The sequence below is a fragment of the Hydractinia symbiolongicarpus genome, chromosome 8 (assembly GCF_029227915.1).
Source record: "Hydractinia symbiolongicarpus strain clone_291-10 chromosome 8, HSymV2.1, whole genome shotgun sequence".
In the NCBI taxonomy this organism is placed as follows: Eukaryota; Metazoa; Cnidaria; class Hydrozoa; order Anthoathecata; family Hydractiniidae; genus Hydractinia; species Hydractinia symbiolongicarpus.
The window spans coordinates 26,554,127-26,574,616 of NC_079882.1; the positions used below are offsets into that span (position 1 = coordinate 26,554,127).

The following is a 20,490-nucleotide window of genomic DNA, read 5'->3' on the forward strand; positions in this document are numbered from 1 at the left end:
ACCCTGATGAAAGAGAATCAACCATGTCAATTTGCGATCTCACACCAATAAATAAACTTCCATAGACCAATGTAAGCATCGATACTGAAAGAAATGGGTTAACTGAATCGATTATAATGAATAAATCGGTTTATACAGACATTGATGTACTTTCCATCATACCAGATGCTATTGTATACCACACGCTTCAAAACCTACTCCAACTGTTAGAAGAAGAGCACCTGATCATTTACATCTGTAGTTTCAACTGCACTGTGTAGTAAGGCTAGGTATGCATGTACGAAGTGCTCTGTGCTACTTGGCCATGTTTTTTTTACCTTTGTGACTCTGTTACTCTGAGTTGTTGGGTTTGTTTGCTTATCTATTATATATTCTGTGTTGCATCCATTATATCCATGATTTTGATGTAACTATAGCTCAATAGTTATAGCTGGAGAGATTGTTGTGTTATATGTATTTCTATAATATACTTTATGTAGATAAAAACCTTATAATAAGAAGTAAAGGTATTTTGCGTTACTCCACGTCAAAACATATATATTTCACAAACAATAGTGGTATGTTGAAGAATTAACCATTTTCTATCTAGCATATTACCATCCATATTTCATAATTCATGGCATGCGGGTATGTCAACTCACATACATGTGACACACATTTTGTTTTCCTATACATACAGAAAAAATATTTTTACAAAATGTTGGTACTAGTGAAATATGTACAAGTAGATCCCAGACTCAAGGCAAATTCAGGACCATCTAGTTTTTTTAAAAATGTCAAAAATGTTCAGTTTGTTTTAAAATCTGAACTTATAATGCTTGGTAATTATGTTGTGATATAAATATAAATTTCTTTATCATTTAGATTAGAAATTTTTGCATTAAAATGTAGATTTATTACAAGACTGGGACAGCTGGTCATTTGTTTTGCCACTTTCAAATATTTTGAATATTCATGGCAAGTCTTTTTCTATCATATGCAGTTGTGATTTTACTTTTTATCAAGTTTTCACAACAACATATGCCAACATATCATGTATATGGTTACCTTGGACATCTGTTTAAATATGATTTGATCACAAAATATGATGGCGTGTGTAAAGTTTCGGTAATCAAGGTGGCATATTTGTTTACTATATGTTTTGTTTTTTTTCTATCTCAAGAATGTAACATACTATTACTGGTATCAGCGTTCCTATGCCTTCTTATTACTATTCCTAGCTCTTGTTCTCATTCCATGTTCTTTTTCAAGCACATTCAGGGTTGCCACTGATCCTGGAAAACCTTAAAAACCTGAATATATTAATTGTGCCTGGAAAAGCCTAGAATATCTGGCTAAACTTAAAACAAGATCTGGAAATAAAATTAATGACAAGCGATTGTTTTAATATTACTTTACAACTGTGCAAAATACTAACAGAACTGTAGTTACATGCTCAGCCGTAGTAAAATCTGTTAAGTACATGTTAAGTTAAAGACAAGTTAAGTATTATACACATCATATATATTATCACAGAGTATTGTTGTGAAATTGAGCAAATTACACAAATAACAGTATGTTTTTGCCTAGCGTTAAAACAATTATGGTATGCTAGTTAATATCCAATATGGATTTGGCATAACATATGGATATCCAATTTTTGGTGCATAGAAAACTATTGTCTTTGCTTTTAAAACTAATACACGTTATGCTTTAGAGATTTAACAAAATAATTTTGTGCAGATTGTAGAAAACCTTTGCTTTCTCATTCCAAAAGTCTGCTTCAACATATGCATGTCAATGAAGTCAATACCATAAAAATAAAACAACTAAATATGTTCTTATGACCTATGTTTAATTAGCAATATTCTACCTTATAAATCACTTAAATTAATACCTTCTATTTTATTTCCATTTGTAATAGGTCATTGATTTTGCATCCGGTAATGAGAAGCTTCCAGCTTGGATATTTCAAGATGAATTCACAGATGTAAACCTACTTTCAGGAATACCAAACAAAATCGGTACCTTTAAATTGACAGTTATGCTGTTTGGGAATGATTTTGGAAGCTTTGTAAAGCTATGCAAGACATACTTTGTGAAGATCAGTATACTCTCTCATGGTATATACAATGTCTTGGAATCTTACATTAATCACCATAACATGGCGGTAAACAAAAACAAACTTTCAGATCATTATCTAGGTTGTTTGACATCCCCGAAGGTTTACGTACTTAGTTTAATATTCAAATCTGCTTGTTTTGTTGACTATCGAGACCTGCACCACAAAGGAAAGCGTTTAAATTCACATTTGAACACCGAGCCAGACCTGCTGCAAATATTACAACACAATAGCTCACATGCTCTTTATAAGCAACTGTTTTCCCTGTCAATGCATGTTATTAATTCCATTGAGGATGTAGGCGATTCAGACTACGGATATATCTTTTCCTGGCCAATTAGTTGTACAACTGCATCCGAACACCAACACAAGCTTTACCGTAGAAGCCTACACAGTGATTTTGAAGATGCCACGCAAATGAAGTTGTCGCAATGGCATTTGACGAGTGGCTTAATGCGTAAAAAACGTGAAACTGTGGAAGTGTTTTTTGGATCAATTAGTGCAATAGTTGGAACTCCTGTGGAAGAGACTTCAACAGTATCAGTGCTAAGAAGTTTCTCTGTGTTGGGTACGTCAGCTGTGACGATGTTGAGTTTATCTATTCCAGTATCAATGTTGTCTTTTTTACAAAGTAGTTCAAAAATTCCCTACACCAGCTCCTATGGAGTTAAATCGAAATCGTTTTCCTCTTCAGCAATATCAGTCTTTATTCAACCAACCAGTGCATTATTTTCATCTTTATATAACAAATTGACTACCAGTCCGCTGATTAAATATTCAAAGAGTATTCAACAAAGTAATTCATCGTCACTTGCACCATTAGATTCTAAAAAACCGAAGAGTTCTTTTCGTGTACGTCCAACTTTGCTAACTACATTAAATTTTACCAGAATTACATCAACACCAACATTAAACTCACAAACTGTAATTATCACTACACTACCAGAAAGCAGTTCCACTATCCAAAGAAAATTGTCAAATGTCAGCAAAACACTTGTCCTGCATTCATCAACATTACTATTTAACAGAATTACATCAATACCAACATTAAACTCACAAACTGGGATCATTCCTACGCAACGTAATAATAGTCCAACCACTCAAAGAAAATTGTCAAATGTCAGCAAAACACTTGTCCTGGCTTCATCAACATCAAAATTTACCAGAATTACATCAATACCGAAATTAGACTCACAAACTGTGATAACCACTACACTACCCGAAAGCAGTTCCGCCATCCAAAGAAAAGTGTCAAATGTTAGCAAAACACTTGTCCTGCCTTCATCGACATCAAAATTTAGCAGAAATACATCAATACCAACATTAAACTCACAAACGGTAATCATCACCACACTACCTAAAAAAAGTTCCACTATCCAAAGGAAAATGTCAGATGTCAGCAAAACACTAGTCCTGCCTTTATCGACATCACAATTTAACAGAATTACATCAATACCAAAAACTGCAATCATTACTACACTACTTAAACATAGTCCCACCACCCAAACAACAGTGTCAAATGTCAGTAGAACACTTGTCTTGACTTCAACATCTCATGTGGCAAGTAAAGATGTTGTAACAAGTTTCTTGACAATAAAACTTTCTTCGATAACAGGTATGGGTAGTGTCTTGGAATCTACCAAAAATATTGACAATACTTCGACTTTTACAAAAGCTACCGACGAGGTAGTAACAGTTACAGCAACTCGAATTCATTTTACAAATAAAATTTTTCCAAGCTCACAACATTCGACTTTAATATATAAAACAGTAAGCTCTATGTTGAAACATTCAAGTACTGCTCCAACAGCAACTGCAGTGGTCAGCACTCTCAGCAGTCCAGTATTTTCACGCACTCACCGAAAAGATAGTCACGTTTCGTCACTGCATATAACAACATCGTCAGTTGATTCAAATACACCACCGTTATCAAGTACATCAATTCTATTCACAAGCAAATCTGTTAAACCATCAGTTACATCTTCATCTGCTTACTATGAGTCTTCAACTTCATTTTCATACACCAGTATCATGTCTAAATCATCAAGTGTGATTTTTACCTTCCTATTTCCGACGATTTTAAATTCGCCTGTAACAAGTTCATCATTTTTTTCTAAAAAGATTCCTTCTTCAACACTCAATAAAGGTTTAGATACAACAAGCAGTACAATTCGATATCTTACTTCCTCGTCGCATACAACGCCAAAGTTATCGATTAAGTCAAAGTTTACTCCAACTGCTAGTTTGATTAGCTCATCAAACTTTTTACATATTCAAACAACATTATTTGAACTTACCAGCGCAACTTCTATGGCAACTACTTCGAAAAAAACAGACATCGTCAGCTCCATTGTGGTAAGTGCGGTAGATACCAGTACTATGGGTACATCGTCTATTATATCTACCAAGTTCCTACCAGCAACATCGAGTTATAACATATACAGTGTGCGATCGTCAACTGCTTTCGAAAGCAAATCGTCTTTACTAACGATGTCTAAATCTACTGTTCCGTATACTCCATCTAGTATTCATACAAAATCACAAACAGCATCTCAGTCATCTAAGACCATTAGTACGATGCGACCATCTGATATTAAAACCCCACCTCACTCAAGTATCTTCGAAAAAGTAACTACTATGATTAGTCTTTCGCCGTTCCAAAAAACTCAAATTAGCCAACAGCCTAAAACGAATTCAATTCTCGCGACAAGTCAATCCAATTATAAAACTAGGACGAAAGAATCTTCGACTGCTCTGACAAGCTCTTTGAAGACACAACTCAGTAAGCATAAAACGTCAACTATCTATAGTCCAAGCCATACCGATGTGATCTCTAGCTATCTTATTAGCTCCTTGAAATATTCAAGCTCGACGAAGCCAATTTCCTGTGTAACTGTGTGTACAACAAGTCTCAACCAAACGAGGATAACAAGAGAAGCAAGCTCAATTAGTCAGTACAAATCACGAATCGCCGTGTCCTCTTTAGCTACAATTCATTCATACACTCAATCGTCTACTATAGTGTTTACGACATTTAAACCGGACTCTCCTCCGCAGGTAAAAAACCCTATTGGTCATCAATTTGCATCTAGTGGACGGTTATTTCAACTGCGCATACCAAATACCGTTTTTCAAGATTACGAAGATGGAGGAACCCGTAACCTTAGTCTTAAAGCGAATACTTCAATTGGTGACCTTTTAATAACTAGTAATTGGTTGATTTTTAATGCTAATACCCAGACCTTTACAGGTATTCCTTTGCGACAAGACTTTGATGCGCAAGGAAGTAATGGAGTAACCATCACTGTTTCGGCTGCTGATAAATCTGGAAACATTGCTATTGATACATTCAACATATATATTAAAGAGCCAATGAAAAGTTTGACTTTTGTTGTTTTCTTAACACTGTCGTTAGATTTCACCACCTTTCTAAAGCAAAAAAATCTACGTGTCGATATTATCAATCGCATTGCTCGCTTTTACGGAACTTACGAATCTGAAGATTTATATGTGTCATCTCTAGAAGAAGGCTCGACTATTTTGGGCTGGAGTAACACAAGTCTAGGTGTTAATACATGTGCGAGAGAAAGTATCGGACAGATTATGGAGCAAGTACAAACGCCACATACCAACACTCCATCTGAGAGGTTTTCACAATTTTTGCTACCGGAATTCCCGCTTATCGGTGTTTCGTCGGAATATATAGGGGTATGTGTCGAAAATGCAACAGCGTCGCCACCTGTGACGGTTCCTATTGTTCAGGATAATAAACTTAATTATTTGTATTACGTAATCCCTATTACTATTCTTGGAATTATTTTACTGATTGTTTTAATAATCGTATTATTGTTTTGGAGAAGAAATCGAAAACAGGATGTTCGAAGGTATGAGAAAGGAAGACCAGCCCTGTTACCCGATGAGATCGAATTGCAGAAGTTGGCGGTTCAAGAACGGGTGTTTGAGAATCTACCCAAATCTTATATTGGACCCTACGAGAAAGATGTTGTTGACGCTGTCTCAAGTATCAGTGACAGTAGTTATTCATCTCAGGAATCTATAAGACTACCAGCGGAGCCACCGCCCGCTTATGTGCAACCTCCACCATATAAACCACCTCTTTTCCATTTGAACCAATCAGAAGTTTGATTTTAGTTTATTTTATACAATAAGGTGACTTTAAATTTTTTGGCTTCATTCATAATTGCTTTTACACCCGCGAATTTGTACGAACAATTCCTCAAATCTCAATTTTCTTTTTGCAGAACTGTATAATTTGTCACATGATTTATAAGTTTGTTCTGGTAAATTTTGGCGTCAATTCATTCCATCAACGCGCAATATACGTTAAAATATGTGTCTCGCCCTTTTTTTACATCAGTTAGACAATTTTTATTTTTGTAGTTCTTTCGATTTCAATAAAAAATTCTAATGGAAAAAAACATGCTCGTAGAGTGTAAAACTAAAAGACGTTGTGATTTGTTTATTGTAGTGTAGGATTTTGTTTTCACCTTTCTTATTTGGATTTTTTTATACAAAAACTTTAATTTTTTAATGCATTAGGTTTTTGGATTTTTTTTAATTTTTAAATTTTTAATGGTTGAATTAATTTATTAATTTTACTTCCATTGTATTATAGTTAATAGATTATTCAGACAATTATTAATTTATCTTGACAGAACTCGGACAATCTGCAGCCGGTAGCTGAATCCAAAATTATGTTACACGTATTATGATCTGTAGTACAAAATACGGAAAAATTTTTGTTGCCCAAATGTCCACATTAAATGTTTGATGTCTTTTCTGTTGTGTTATAATTTAGTATCCGCAAAATTTGTCACTGTGCAGGCATGGAAAACTTTCGAACGTATTTTTCTCAGTTTTGGCGGATTATTTTCAGCTTATTGACGGTTTTTATAAATTTTGTCGGACAAGACGGCGATTTTTTTTCCATTCGTGCACCTGTTCCAGTCTGCATTTCTTGTTTCGTCTTTTGTGTCATAATTCATTTGTTTGTTAAAGATGGTAAAATATCTTACCAAAGGTATAGGATTTATTTAGTGGATGAATTTTAACGGTTTTTTAGGTATTTAAATCTTGTATACATTGAATAGCATTTATGACTCTGCATATTATTGAATTAATCCTTGGAAGACATGTTTTTTAATAAAAGATAGCATATTTACAACATACTCCTCCTGCACATACTGCAGTCGATTTCACTTCACCCTGCGGCCCAGAGCAAGTTATGAAGGCCTAACCTCTATATGGCGAACACTTATTTAATCCCGATGCTGCTGTGGTAACGCTATTATTAAAAACTAGTCGTTAACCCGTGGAAAAATCCACGGGGCCGCCCGTCCTTGATATATCGCATTTCGTGTTTCCCTAACAGGGGCGGCTTTCGCGGACAGACAGATAGACGGAATACGGCTATTAATAAAGAGACTGGGTGACCCACTCCTAGAGGCCGGATTGCAAGCTTAAGTGCAGGCGAACGGTGCCGCGCATTCGGGGGAGCACTTCACAGGCTCAGTGGAGTCCCGCTATCACAAACTCGTAGCGGGCAGAACGAAAATTTCGAAATAGCGGGATAACGTCAAGAAAAATTCGAGATAGCAGTGTTTCAAGCTCTTGTTTTTAAAAAATTCAGGTTTAAAAAATTACAAAAGCAAACTCCTAAAGAACTAATAATACAAGCGAGCTTTCTCTTTTAGCAAGTTGCCGTCTATTGAAATGTTTTGAATCAGTTTTGAAAATAACCACCGGGAGCAAAACATGTCTAGTTTATCAAAATTACTCCCTTTTAATTTTTGCTTTTTGCTGGAAGAGTTGTCTTCCAAAACGGCACATATTTAATAAAATCTTTAATTGAAAGCTCTTTCTCTATTTCTTTAAGTGCTTATTCAATGTTTTTACAGTGAGCTTCGTTTTCGACATCTCGAGAGTGAAAGATACGCAAAGTCTCCACTGTATTCGGTTTACGTTCCACATCGGTATTATTATTCAAAAAAGAACTTTCTCACAACAGCTGTATCACGGCCATCTGTCGATGGAAAGATAGTGTGCGCATACGCCGGTTTTTTTAAAATTTCGCGTGCTTGCCGAATTCCATAATGGCTTCCTGCGCTCAAGGGATGCGGATGCAGCGAAGAATATCTTTGAAAAACATGAAATTTTAGGCCCCGTGGAAAAGAGAGGGAGCTTGGTCACCTTATTTTAAAGAAATAAACCATGCTGGATTAGCTATTTACCCGTGGAAGAATCCACTTTATTTCTTTTTTAATCCATGTAACGGACACGTAAACACACAGCAGTTCGAATTTTACAATCTGTTTTATATAATAAGCATAACCTGTACATGGTAAAAAAAACAATGTACACTAAAACTATATACTTGTTTTTTTTTTCTTTTTTCTTTATTTTTTTGGCGTTGAAGAATTTACAGTTTTCCATAAAAATAAAATGCAAATTTTTAGCTATTATATCGTACAATCTAAAGAGAGGATTGCATATGCAAAAAATGTTACCTAAAACGGTAAAAATGACGGGAACGAGCATAAGGCTATAATACAGAGAAAAAATGTATACCAGACATTAAAAAAAATCCAACATTTTTCGTTAAGTCATACGAAATCAGCTATTCAGTCTATTGCATACGGCAAACTCTTCCGAGTTATACTCAAAATATAAAAAATTATTAGTTGACAACACATAAAAGAGAAATATAAACATTTGAATCGTTTGGTATATTGTATATCTACCGAAGTATTTCAATCCAAAATCTTAAAAGAACAAAAAGAACAGTTTGACTTACTCAAACTCGTAATCAAGAAAACCATGCATAAAATCAAAGAAGATAACAATGCAGAGTTTTTGAATTTAAGAATCGAATATATTTTAAACGATCGTAAATAACAGATGTAAGCATTGATTTAAGTTTAGGTTTTAAGTTTAGGTTTATTATAACGACAGCAACACTGAATCATACAGTTTATATAAATTCTTCTCTATGATATATAAGAATAGAAAGAAGAAAAGAAAAACACACTCGTTTCAGCCTCGATGTTCTTAACTTTTTTGACAAATGCTATCCTCATTATTCTCAATATGTTCTTATGGCCTGAAAATGTATAATTCCTTAATAAAATAAATCCTGTTATTAGTTAAGTTACTATAGCTAGCTAATGACAATTTTTACTGCATGTAACGGCCCATTGTTTAGACAGAAAAAAGCTCAGTTCGTTTGAAAAAAAGTCATACAAATGTTCATATTTAAAACAAACAATCAATCTTAAACATTACACTTGGGATTGTCTTTTTATTCAGAATGTGTTTTCATTTAAACTGACGTTGAATTTTGCAAATTTCACGAAAATTATTCCGCAAAATAAATTAACTGAGTGATTGTTTTAGCTAGGCAGGGTAACGATGGGCTGCTTCCTGTTTTTATTTAAACCAAAGCAGCGACTTTTTCTTTAAAAATAGTATTACGCCTATAGGGTAGACGGATGTATTCACTCCACACACGGCTGTGAAAAAAATATTACACCTGAAACACTATAACTTTGTGTGCGCTTTACTCGATTTACGACATACTGCGTACCTGTACTAAACGTCCATGGTCGTTAAGCACCTCATCGTTCAGGGCTTTCAACCCTGGGTCACACAGTCACTTGTGGCTTAACCCAGCGTTTCGACACCGAGTCCCCGGCTAGTTATATCTCTTTAACATGGCCGTAACCCGTCTGTCTGTTAGTGCGTCAAAAGCGACCTTGTTAACCACGCACGAAATTGCGCGATATTTTAAAAAAAAATTTTTAAAAAGTTTTTATGCAAAATTCATGGTTAATTAACTTTTATTGTTCCTTCGATGCAGTTTCTTTGTTATAAATAACTACACGGGCAAAAAAAGTTGTGGACAATTAACATTGCGTTGTCTATTTCATTAAAGAAGTTTTAATTGCCTTTTAAATGAAATTAACAAAAACAAAGGTAGGAGAACTATAAATTTAGAAAGATTTTGTAAGTGAGTTTTTGTTTCTTCTAAACATGAATTTGAAATTTATTTTGTAAATTTTGTTTCATCTTCAACCATTTACATTTATTATGACAACAATAAAGCTGGATGTGCTTATTTTTTTGCTGAAACTTATTATGTTTTTAAGAGAAAAAAAAAGTAAGAAAATGTCAAATTTAGTTTTTCAAAAGCTATTTGCAAGGGAAGCCTCTATCTTAACCTCAATCAGGTCGTAAGAATGCGCTAATTATTGTTAAATATATGAATTTTACGAGAAAGTGGCGTAACAATACTTCCGATAAACTATACTATAAAAAAATTAAAAAATGTGTAGTTTACACTGCTTCCGTGCCTATAATTGTATATTTCCAGGGATCATGACTACCGCAGAATAATTTCATAACAGGTGCGCGAAATAATTACGTCGGCCAATTCTGGTGGATTGTTCCACGGGTTAACGACTAGTCTCTTTAATAATAGCCGTACTCCGTCTGTCTGCCACTGCGCAAATCCCCGCTGGGTTAAAAAATCATGCTACGGAAACACGAATATCAAATGCGATATATTTTTATCCACTTTGTTGCGACGGGTAAATATAAAGGACGGGCGAACCCGTGGATATTTTTACGGGTAACGACTAGTCTCTATAATAATAGCCGTCGTCTGTCTGTCTCTGCGCGGACCCCCCGCTGAGTTAGAAAACGATGTTACGGAAACACGAATATCAAATGCGATATATTTTTATCCGCTTTGTTGCGACGGGTAAATATAAAGGACGGGTGAACCCGTGGATTTTTCCACGGGCAACGACTATCTCTTTAATAATAGCCGTATTCCGTCTGTCTGTTTGTGCGCGAGAATAAAGTCGTGTTACGGAAACAGGAAATGCGATAAATAAAGGACGGGCGAACCCGTGATCCACGGGCTACCGACTATCTCTTTAATAATAGCCGTCGTCCAGCTGTCTGTTCATGCGTCAAAAGCGACTTGTATTAACCACGCACGAAATACTAGCCCGCTAGCGCAGGGACGAAAACCCGTCGGGCCCCGCTGGCACAGAAACGGGTTCCCGCTGGTCCAATCAGGACCGGAGTTTTATATAAATGACCAATCAGAAACTAAAGCTCTTTATATTCCTTTGCAACGATTTTTACGTTCCCATCGGTCCAAGATTTGGCAAGCAAATCTTACCAACTCAGTGCTGGAGAAAGGAAAGTTTCTTAACAGTTTGCTTTATTTTTTTGCTTTGCGATACTTCTATTTGTGTTCTAAAAAGATTGCAGTTTCTTTTAAAACTACTTTTCGGGTATTTTTTCTATTTGCTTACATGTTTATTCACCTATAATTTATAGTTAGCTAGCTAGCTAAGCTAGTTATTCAGCCACCTGAATTTTTGTAGTAGTTTTATTTGTCTCTTACTGTCACGTTTGCTAGCCATATATAAATCTTAAACAAAATTAATTTTAGGATTCTGGCTACCAACGTAGATGTTAGCTAGCTTTGGTTGTGACTGGGGTTAGCTACCTTTAGCTAAAATGTAAAAGTAACCAAATACAGTTCGCTGCAACAGAATTTTTAAGTAATCTTTTTTCATACGAAATGCAATTAAGTATTTAGCTATCACTTTACTGTAATATAAACTTTAGCAAAAGTCGAATGTTTATTAATTAGACACGGAGTACCTGTGCTATATGTGCCTATCCGGTTTTTAAACGACGGTCTATTTCCTGTGTTTTGACTTAGACTAAAGTGTTTTGGAAAAGGCTATTATGCTTATAGGCATGTGCGACACAGTTTACCTGTACTAAGCGCTAAGCTCAGTGTTAACAACGGACTGTTTTTTTAGAAAAGGCTGTTACGCCTAGATGCATGTGCCTCGTGGTTTAACTGTACTAAGGGGCCACTGTGACAATTAATTTTCAAACTTTCTCGGGAATCACGCCTGTATGGATGTGCAACACTGTTTACCTGGACTAAACGCTCAGCCCTGTCTTAGCAAAGGACTTCTTCTTGTGTTTTTATTTAAACACAGTTTGTAAGAAAAATATTTTTAAAATGGCATTATCCCTATGCGCCTGTGCAAAACCGTTTAACTGTACTAAGCGTTCAGCTCAGTGTAACATTTTTTTGAACTTTCACTGCAAACATTTTCCGAAAAACGTTTTCTCAGTTTTATTTAAACCGTGCGATACAGTTTTTTTGGAAAATGGTTTTATATGGCTATTAATTCATGTGTAACACGGTTTAGCCGTACTAAGCGCCGAGTTCAATGTCACAATTAATTTCTTAATATTTACTGTAACTTATTCCACAAAATAAAATAATATTGCCCGATTGTTTTAGCTATGACAGAGTAACAACGGTTTGTAAACTCTATTTTTTTAGCTTTTGTTGCGGGAAAGTTATTTTTTGAAAAACATGTTACAGTCTTAACACTACAAAGGTGTATGCGCTTCACTTGATTTACGACAAACTCTATACCTGTACTAAAGCGCTTCACCTGATCGTGTGACACAGTATACGGCTTTTATTAGGCGCTCCACAGAGTATTCAACGCCGGGTCACACTTTGACTTGTGGCTTACCCCGGCGTTTCGACGCTGGGCTTCCCGGCTAGTCTCTTTAATAATAGCCGTCGTCTGTCTGTGTGTCCGCGAAGGCGGCGTCCCGTAATGGAAACACGAAATTTTTAAAATGCGCACGAATATCAAATGCGATATATTTTTATCCACTTTGTTGCGACGGGTAAATTTAAAGGACGAGGGAACGCGACGGGCGACCCCCGTGGATATTTCCACGGGTTAACGACTAGTCTCTTTAATAATAGCCGTATTTCGTCTGTCTGTCCGCGAGAGCCGCGTCCCGTACCGGAATCACGAAATTTTTAAAATGCGCACCAATACCAAATCCGATATATTTTTGTCCACTTTGTTGCGACGGGTAAATTTAAAGGACGGCCGAACCCGTGGATTTTTCCACGGGCTAATGACTATCTATATTAAAATACCCGTATACGTCTGTCTGTCTGTCATGCAAAATGGTGCCTTAGCTGCGCGAACCAGTGGACTTTTTCACGGGCTAACGACTAGTCTATATTATAATACCCGTATGTGTCTGTCTGTCACGCAAAATGGTACCACAAGTAGTGAGACGCTCGCAATGGGGTATTAAAAAACTGGCTAACCCGTGGATTTTTCCACGGGCCACCGACTAGTTTGATAAAATAGCCTTATTCTGTGTGTTTGTGCGCGAAAAAATATATGGAAACAAGAAAGGCGTTATATAATTTATTTTGTCTTTTTCGTTGTTTTACAAAAGCTTTCGTTTAATTTAAAATATTAGTACAAGTCATGTTAGCTAGTTAACTATTATTGTTCCCTCGATACAGTTTCTTTGTTATAAGTACGTGCGCGGTCACAGTTACGGACAATTAATATTGTGTTGTCTATTTCATTAAAAAGTTTTAATAATTCGCGCCTTTTATAAAGAAATTAACAAAAACAAGTTTTGTTATAAGAAGAAGAGAACAATAAGATTTTGTAAGTGATTTTTTTGTTTGTTCTCAACGTGAATTCGGAATTCATTTCGAAAACTCTACTTCATGTTTAACCATTTACATTTTTAGTTTGTAGCTGGTTCGCTTATTTTTTGCTGAAATTGTTCTTATGTATTTTTAACTAAAAGTGTAGGAAATGTCAAATATAGCTATTTACAAGAGAAGCCTCTTTCTCAACCCCAAACAGGCCGTAAAAATGCGTGAATTTGAAATGCGCGAAATGTGCGAAGTTATGGAGTCAAAGGTTTGTCACTAAACTAGTTCGCGGACTACTTGTTTAACCGCGCCCAGATTTGTGAAGTAAATGGTCAATGGTCTAACTCCTACCCCATTTTTTTACTTCAATGATTTAGAAAATTGTTTGAAGCATTCTAAAGTACTAAGCTTTGCGGACGATATCGTGTTATACATTAGACGAAAAACAAGCCAGCAACACTGAATTGAAAAACGTAGACAGGTACTTCATTGAAAACGATCTTGTATTAAATCTGAAGACTGGAAAACCGAATCGATGATATTCGGCACTCGCAAAAATAATAAAAACGGAGAATAAAAACGGATCAACCTTGGCCTTGGAAATCAACAGAAAGCTAATTAACGCAAGCACCGAATATCGATAACTTGGGACTGTTCTCGACCAGACTTTATCAATGAACCATCACTTTATAAGTTTTTACAAGAAAATGTCTGCCAAGCTTTGTTTACTACTCTCATTGAAATCCAACTTAACGAACAAAGCCTTCACTAAAATCTACATCGGAATGCTGCTGCCAACGCTTCTTTACTGCTGTACTGCAAACCTAAATCTTACCAACAGCCAGCAAAATAAGCTTCAATCGCTTGATAGAAGAATTGCGAAGGCGATAGAGAAACATCAAGTACCGATTATAAATGAGATAAACAAACATGCTGTCATGCTCGTCAGAAAATGCTTGGTGGTCTGGTGATGGTGATGGTGATGGTGAATAATTTCATAACATGTTCGCGAAATAACAGTACGCAAAATAATTATGACGGCGAATTCCCGTGGATTGTTCTACGGGATAACAACTAGTTCTATTTAAAAATAGCCTTATTCTGTCTGTCTTTCCACAACTACCATTATGTTTATTTTTTTCCCGACAAGTACCTTACTCGTCACCATTCCCCCGCGACATGAATAAGGCTAATGGTTGTGCCAGTAGATTAACTTATTTGCTGACGGGAGAAAAAGTGTATTTTTCCATGGGTGAAGTTTCTATATTATTATTATTGACCGCATTTTGTCTATTAAGAATGATTGTGCCCAATTCTAATTTGCCCCTCTTACGCGTAGATTAATTTTTGTACTATACTCACGATGTAGTCGCACGCTGATTATGTACAACGGGTGAAAATCTAAGACGGGAATATGTATGCAGCAAATCCTAACGGGTCTTACATAATTATTTAATCGTGACGTCATCATGAGTTCTAACCATATCTATGACGACTAAAAAGGTGGATCTCGTTTTTATTCTCCTATAGATAACAACTTTCTTTGTCGTCAGCAAAAGTTTTACTTTTAACAATCTTCCCTCCTTCTGTCTTTTTGTTAAGATTGGGGATTCTAAAACCGTTCTTGACTTTTGACGAACCTAAATGTTTTTATTCAATGGGCTGTTATAAAAAAATGTATTGTAAAAGAAAACGGGCGTTCTTATATATTTACAAGATTTCAAAAGTCTGCGTATAAAAGATTATTTACATAGTTTTAAATTTTTCAGCTATCCACGAGAAAGATTCAAAAATGTTTCTGTCGTTCTTCTTGTTAGCACTTTCTATTCTTTCAATTTGAATTTCACGCAAGTGTTTCAAATACTTTATCTCGTCCCATGTCATGCGTTTGCACATTTCCCGCGCCGTTCGAGGAATGTCGCTTCTCAGTTTAAACTGTTTCGTTTCAGCGGTTTGTAGCAATTCGGCCGATGCTGTGTTGTCGTTTCGTAAACACAAACTTTTCATTATTTTTGTTTTTGCTTTCAATATTTTTACTTCTTCCCAAAAATCACTTCCCATCTTTTCTATCACTTTCCAAAACGTTCTATTAAAATGTTCGTATAGCGCCATGTCAGCACTACTCCAATGCGTTATTTTTCGTTTCAAGGGGCTCGATAAGTTACGTATCCAACCGTTAGTTCGTTGCTTTAATCGAAAGTAAACCAAATCATCGAGTTCCCAACAAAGTATTCGTTTTAAAAGCACAAGTGACTCGTCAAAATATTCAGTTATCATAACGAGGTCAAACTCGCTGTCAATTTGCCTAATTGCCTCGCTTATTTTTGCTCGATTCTCAAAGTCCTTAGATTCCAATCCCAAGTCGTAGAACATTCCGTTTCGTATCAGTTTTAATCGATCACTATTTATTCGAAGATCTTGTGTCAAGACATAATTCACCAATACGCTTTCTGGATCTTTGAAAAATTCTTCAATCGGATTTGTGGAGTTTTCCATACCCAAAATCTTATCGAGAGTCATGTATGAGAAACTAGATTCGAACTGTGTTATCGGATGTCGTAATATTGTCACGAATATCGTATCGTTCGGCATGACTGCTTTCATAGTTTCTTTACTGTATCTTGCATGATTGCATAAAATGTTTGGCTCGCTTCCGTTTAAAGGATAGAATGAGTCCTTCTGAAAAAACCATGGCCAATCGAGCCGATTTTCGCCTATTCGAGGCAATATAAAATTAAAATCCCTCGCCTCTCCATATCTGTTTAAAATATTGGTTATCGTAGAACCGCCTGTTTTATGTGTTTTCAAAAACACCACATGTTGTCTGGCATTGCATTTTCTATAACAAGAATGAAGATGCAGTAAATGACTTCATTTCCATTCTTTTTTCAGCCTTGTCTTTAATTCTTTTCAACGGCTGGTATCCCAACGGGACCACAGAGCTATCCCGTCAATATTATATTGGCATAGAAAAAGAGATTTGCAGTCGAATTTGAGTCTTGCTTAAAAACCGTTATCTGTTGTTTGTCACAATCGAAAAGCTCCCTGGAAACGAGGTAGTCTAGTACAACCTCGTTTTCAGGAATTATGTTTATCTACACTATTAGTTTGATAGTAGACAAATTCCTACAAACCTTTTCGGTATTTTCTTGATGTAACGATCCGACTGGATGGTTATTGATTGATATTTTTCTGTTTTTTCTTCCACTTTCTTGATCTGCATAATTTGACAAGTCCAGTATCTCAACGTCAAGGGTACCACAAGACAATTGAGACAGATTATAAAACACATGGATCGAAATCGTGGAAGCAATTGTCTCATTCTTCTGACAAGATAATTGTGAACTCTCTCAAAGTCTTTAAAGAAACTTATTCTCCATCAGTTAACTTCGTATTTTTTACGCACTTTACGCAAATTATTTGCCCAGATGTATAAACATGCTTTTTTCACTATCGTCTCATAATTCGCATAAAATTTGAAATAAAGAAATTCAATATTTACTTGATAAAACAAATTCGTTACTCTATAAATTATAAAAAGACAGTTTTTACTGCACCATTCTACTGTAAAGTATGCCGAAGTGACATTTTATTTCCGCTGTTATATTTGTGCTAAGGTGAGGTTTTGTGTTTATCAGTTGAGCATTTTTTTTTAATTGATCTCACGCAAAAATCATGTGGTATTCAATACAGGTAAATATTAAAGTATAAACATTGATCGTTTGATCACTTGAGCAGTATTCTCAAATCTCGTTTCTGTTCAAAACAATATAATGATCAAATATTTGTAGTTCAAAACAATCCTTAGGCCTACTTTATCAACCAATTTATAATTATAGACAACCTCGTACCCAAGGTTTAAATCTAAGCAACTTTTATGTTTCACCCAGTTTAAAACTCTTAGCAACTGAGTTGCTTATGAAAATTTCGTAGCTAAGCTAACATTTAGCTACAAGACGTTGGATAAACAATTTATTTTATAGTTTCATAGTTTTTGGTATAGTGTTTTGTTTCCTTAAAGATTAGATAGCTATCGTAATGGTGCTTGATGCTAGCTGGCTTACCAATACAATAAATTAACTATAGCGTACCATTTCTTTGTCTAATCACATATTACCAGGGGCGGATCCAGACTTTTTCAAGACTTAGTCAAGACTGAGTCTTGAATTTAGCAGCTGGGGGCTAAATTTTAAGCTTTGCGGGTACAAAAATCGCCGAAAAATTGTCTTCCGATTTATCTAGTTATTAATAAAATTGACCAAAAGAAACGCTAAGCTATAACAAAATCTCCTAAGAACATCTTTTATAAGAATCAAATCTCCGTCTTACACGTCTTATTTTAGATAGATAAAACCACTAAAATTAACAGGGATTAACTACAATAAAGTGAGACAATTGTGAATATATTTCATTATTTATAAACTCCTGCTGTTTCTGCCAATATCAGGCTTCATCAGCATGACTAGGTGAATCAAATGATCACACCAGCCATGGACAGCAAAATAAAACACAATAATAACAAAAAAAATAAGAATATGGAAAGATCAGGATAATGAAGATGAAATATACATACATGTGATATGATACAAACACACCTCAACCCATGTATTTGTTCAGATATATTTGTTTATTCATAGGGCTAAACTCAAGTTTCGTTTGAACTTTGAAAGAAGAATTAAGAAGGGCTTTTTACTGCTTTTTGCATGCTGAAATAGGAAAATGCAACTTTCAGTTAAGAAAGTTGCAACCTGGAAAAAGGGGAACGTAATGATTTGGCTTGAAGTCTACACCAGACTTAACAATATCTTCATAACAAAATAAAATTTTTAACTGATCTTCATCAGGTAAAATAGATGGGTGTGGCAATATACACTGTGTAAAGAAAGTTGTAACAAACTGTAACAAACCGAATTGTGGGTAAAATGTGTTAATTTTTCTCTTTATTACTGTTGACAAGGCAAGTATTGACAGAAAAGGAAACCATGTCTTGGGGGTACAGTTGTTGATTGCTTCTGCTTTAACTGCCTCCTCAGGAGAAAGAGTCATATCACAAACAATATGGGAAAGGGAAAATCTGAATAAACTTTTCTCAGATATAAAAATATTTGCCTTTTGGTTTTTAAAAGCAAATTGAAAACAAGGATGATTGGAATAAAAGGAAGGATGCAAGAAAAGTTCTATGGATGTCAAGATTCTCAAAACATCAACAAGAGAATTATCACCTATGCCTATACCAACGATGCTGAGCTGTATAGACAGTCTCCTGATGGATTGGATCTAAAAATAATATATTTTACCATGACCTTTTACTCAACAAACTTGTTTCTTAATAGTCATTCGAAGAGTTGTTTATTTTCATCACCAACCTTACTTATCCAGATGTCAAGTTCTTGCTTCTAATAACAACACAAATATTAATTGAGAAAGAATTCCTCCGCAATGCTGAAAATTCTGTTCAAAGCTCATATTACAAAAACAATACACCTTTATGACAATTCAATTGTACATGCGTTCCTACGGCTCTCCATCGTTTTACAATATCGAAAAAAAGGAGGTAAAACTCGTGTTTTTATGAGAGTTTGTTAGAGACGAAAGCGTGTTTTCTCCAGTTTTTTAACTTCCGTCGTATCAATTTCTTTCAAATTTTTAGGAAACGTTAATAATAATAAGATACAACTTATGTGTACTTTTCATTAAAAACAAAACGTGGCAAGAAAAGTTATCACGAAAAATAGTGTTTTCTCCTTAATAAACTCTTATAAAAGTGTAATGTTTACCTCCTCTGATTGCAAAATAAGCTGCGATGGAGTGTTATTTTTTCCGAATTATCGTAAAGGTGTATTAGCCCTAGCTATTAGCTAATTAAATCTTTTTGTATTTGGTTTTAATTTAATAGTCTGTTGTATAAAGCTCTCCCCAACTAGCTTTTCGTAGCAGATATACTGAAAACCTTTAGATAAATGCAAGGTGTGTTGGAGAGTAAAAAACATACTTCTCACCTTAAAACAATAATTCCTTTATCCTCACACCTCGCCTCAGATGGAAGGTATATATCTGGACCTGAATTCCGATGAAGACTTTTACCAACCAAGGGATAAATATCCCCACACAACAAAAATGCTCGAGAATAAACACTTTCTAAAAGTTCTTTTTGCATTTTACGAACAGATTCAAAATTATCACACTTTAAATCAGTAAGCACCCGCGCCAACATATCTGCTGCAGCCATAATCAATAATAGTACGGAAAGAATCCAAGCCAAAAGGCGTGAGTCTTTGACTAATCCTGACGGATGGGAGTTAAAACTATAGCCTAACAGGTTATCAGTAACCACGCAAAACGGAACCTAAATTTCCTTCGCCGGCTGCGGGCCACATATTGTTGGACTACGCATAGAGTGTGAAAATTACGTCACGATTTTGACGTCACAGGCCCCTTAGGTGAGATGGGGAGGGTTGCGGGCCATAGCTATTTGATTTTTGACTGACTGAGTGACTGATTAGTCAAAATGAATCAGTCAAAATCTGTAAGCTATAATTTGCAACCCTCTCAGTCTATATGGTAGCGACGTCACAACTTTGACGTCAACATCGCTATAGGCGAATTGGAGAGGGCTGTGAACCATGGCTTTTCGCCGTAAAAAAATTACAATTTTTAACGCCCTCCGTTTGCAACGCCTTGATCGTCGACATCTTCGCTTGGCTAACATTTTTCGTCAAATTTACACTTAGTCACGCGACTTATCTGACTAACCCTGGATCCGCACCTGATTACCATATTATTTTGTTAAATAATTCTATTCAAGATATTTTGCAACTATAAAAAATAGCTTTAGAGTGAA

The 20,490-nt window shown here is 35.4% G+C and overlaps 2 protein-coding genes across 2 annotated transcripts; one reads left to right on the top strand and one right to left on the bottom strand.

Annotated features, from left to right (window-relative positions):
- Positions 1-845: 845 nt before the first annotated feature.
- On the top strand, positions 846-7,290 carry LOC130654215 (uncharacterized). Its single transcript, XM_057456758.1, has 2 exons — positions 846-1,116; positions 1,904-7,290. Exons 1-2 carry the CDS (start codon positions 955-957, stop codon positions 6,245-6,247), a joined length of 4,506 nt encoding a protein of 1,501 aa, XP_057312741.1. The 5' UTR covers positions 846-954; the 3' UTR covers positions 6,248-7,290.
- A 7,373-nt stretch (positions 7,291-14,663) lies between these two features.
- LOC130654822 (galactosylceramide sulfotransferase-like) lies at positions 14,664-20,409 on the bottom strand. The gene is made up of 2 exons (XM_057457459.1): positions 16,784-20,409; positions 14,664-16,488 (listed from the first exon to the last, which is right to left on the bottom strand). The coding sequence occupies exons 1-2, from the start codon at positions 16,969-16,971 to the stop codon at positions 15,396-15,398; spliced, it is 1,281 nt and encodes a 426-aa protein (XP_057313442.1). The 5' UTR covers positions 16,972-20,409; the 3' UTR covers positions 14,664-15,395.
- Between the last annotated feature and the right edge of the window lie 81 nt (positions 20,410-20,490).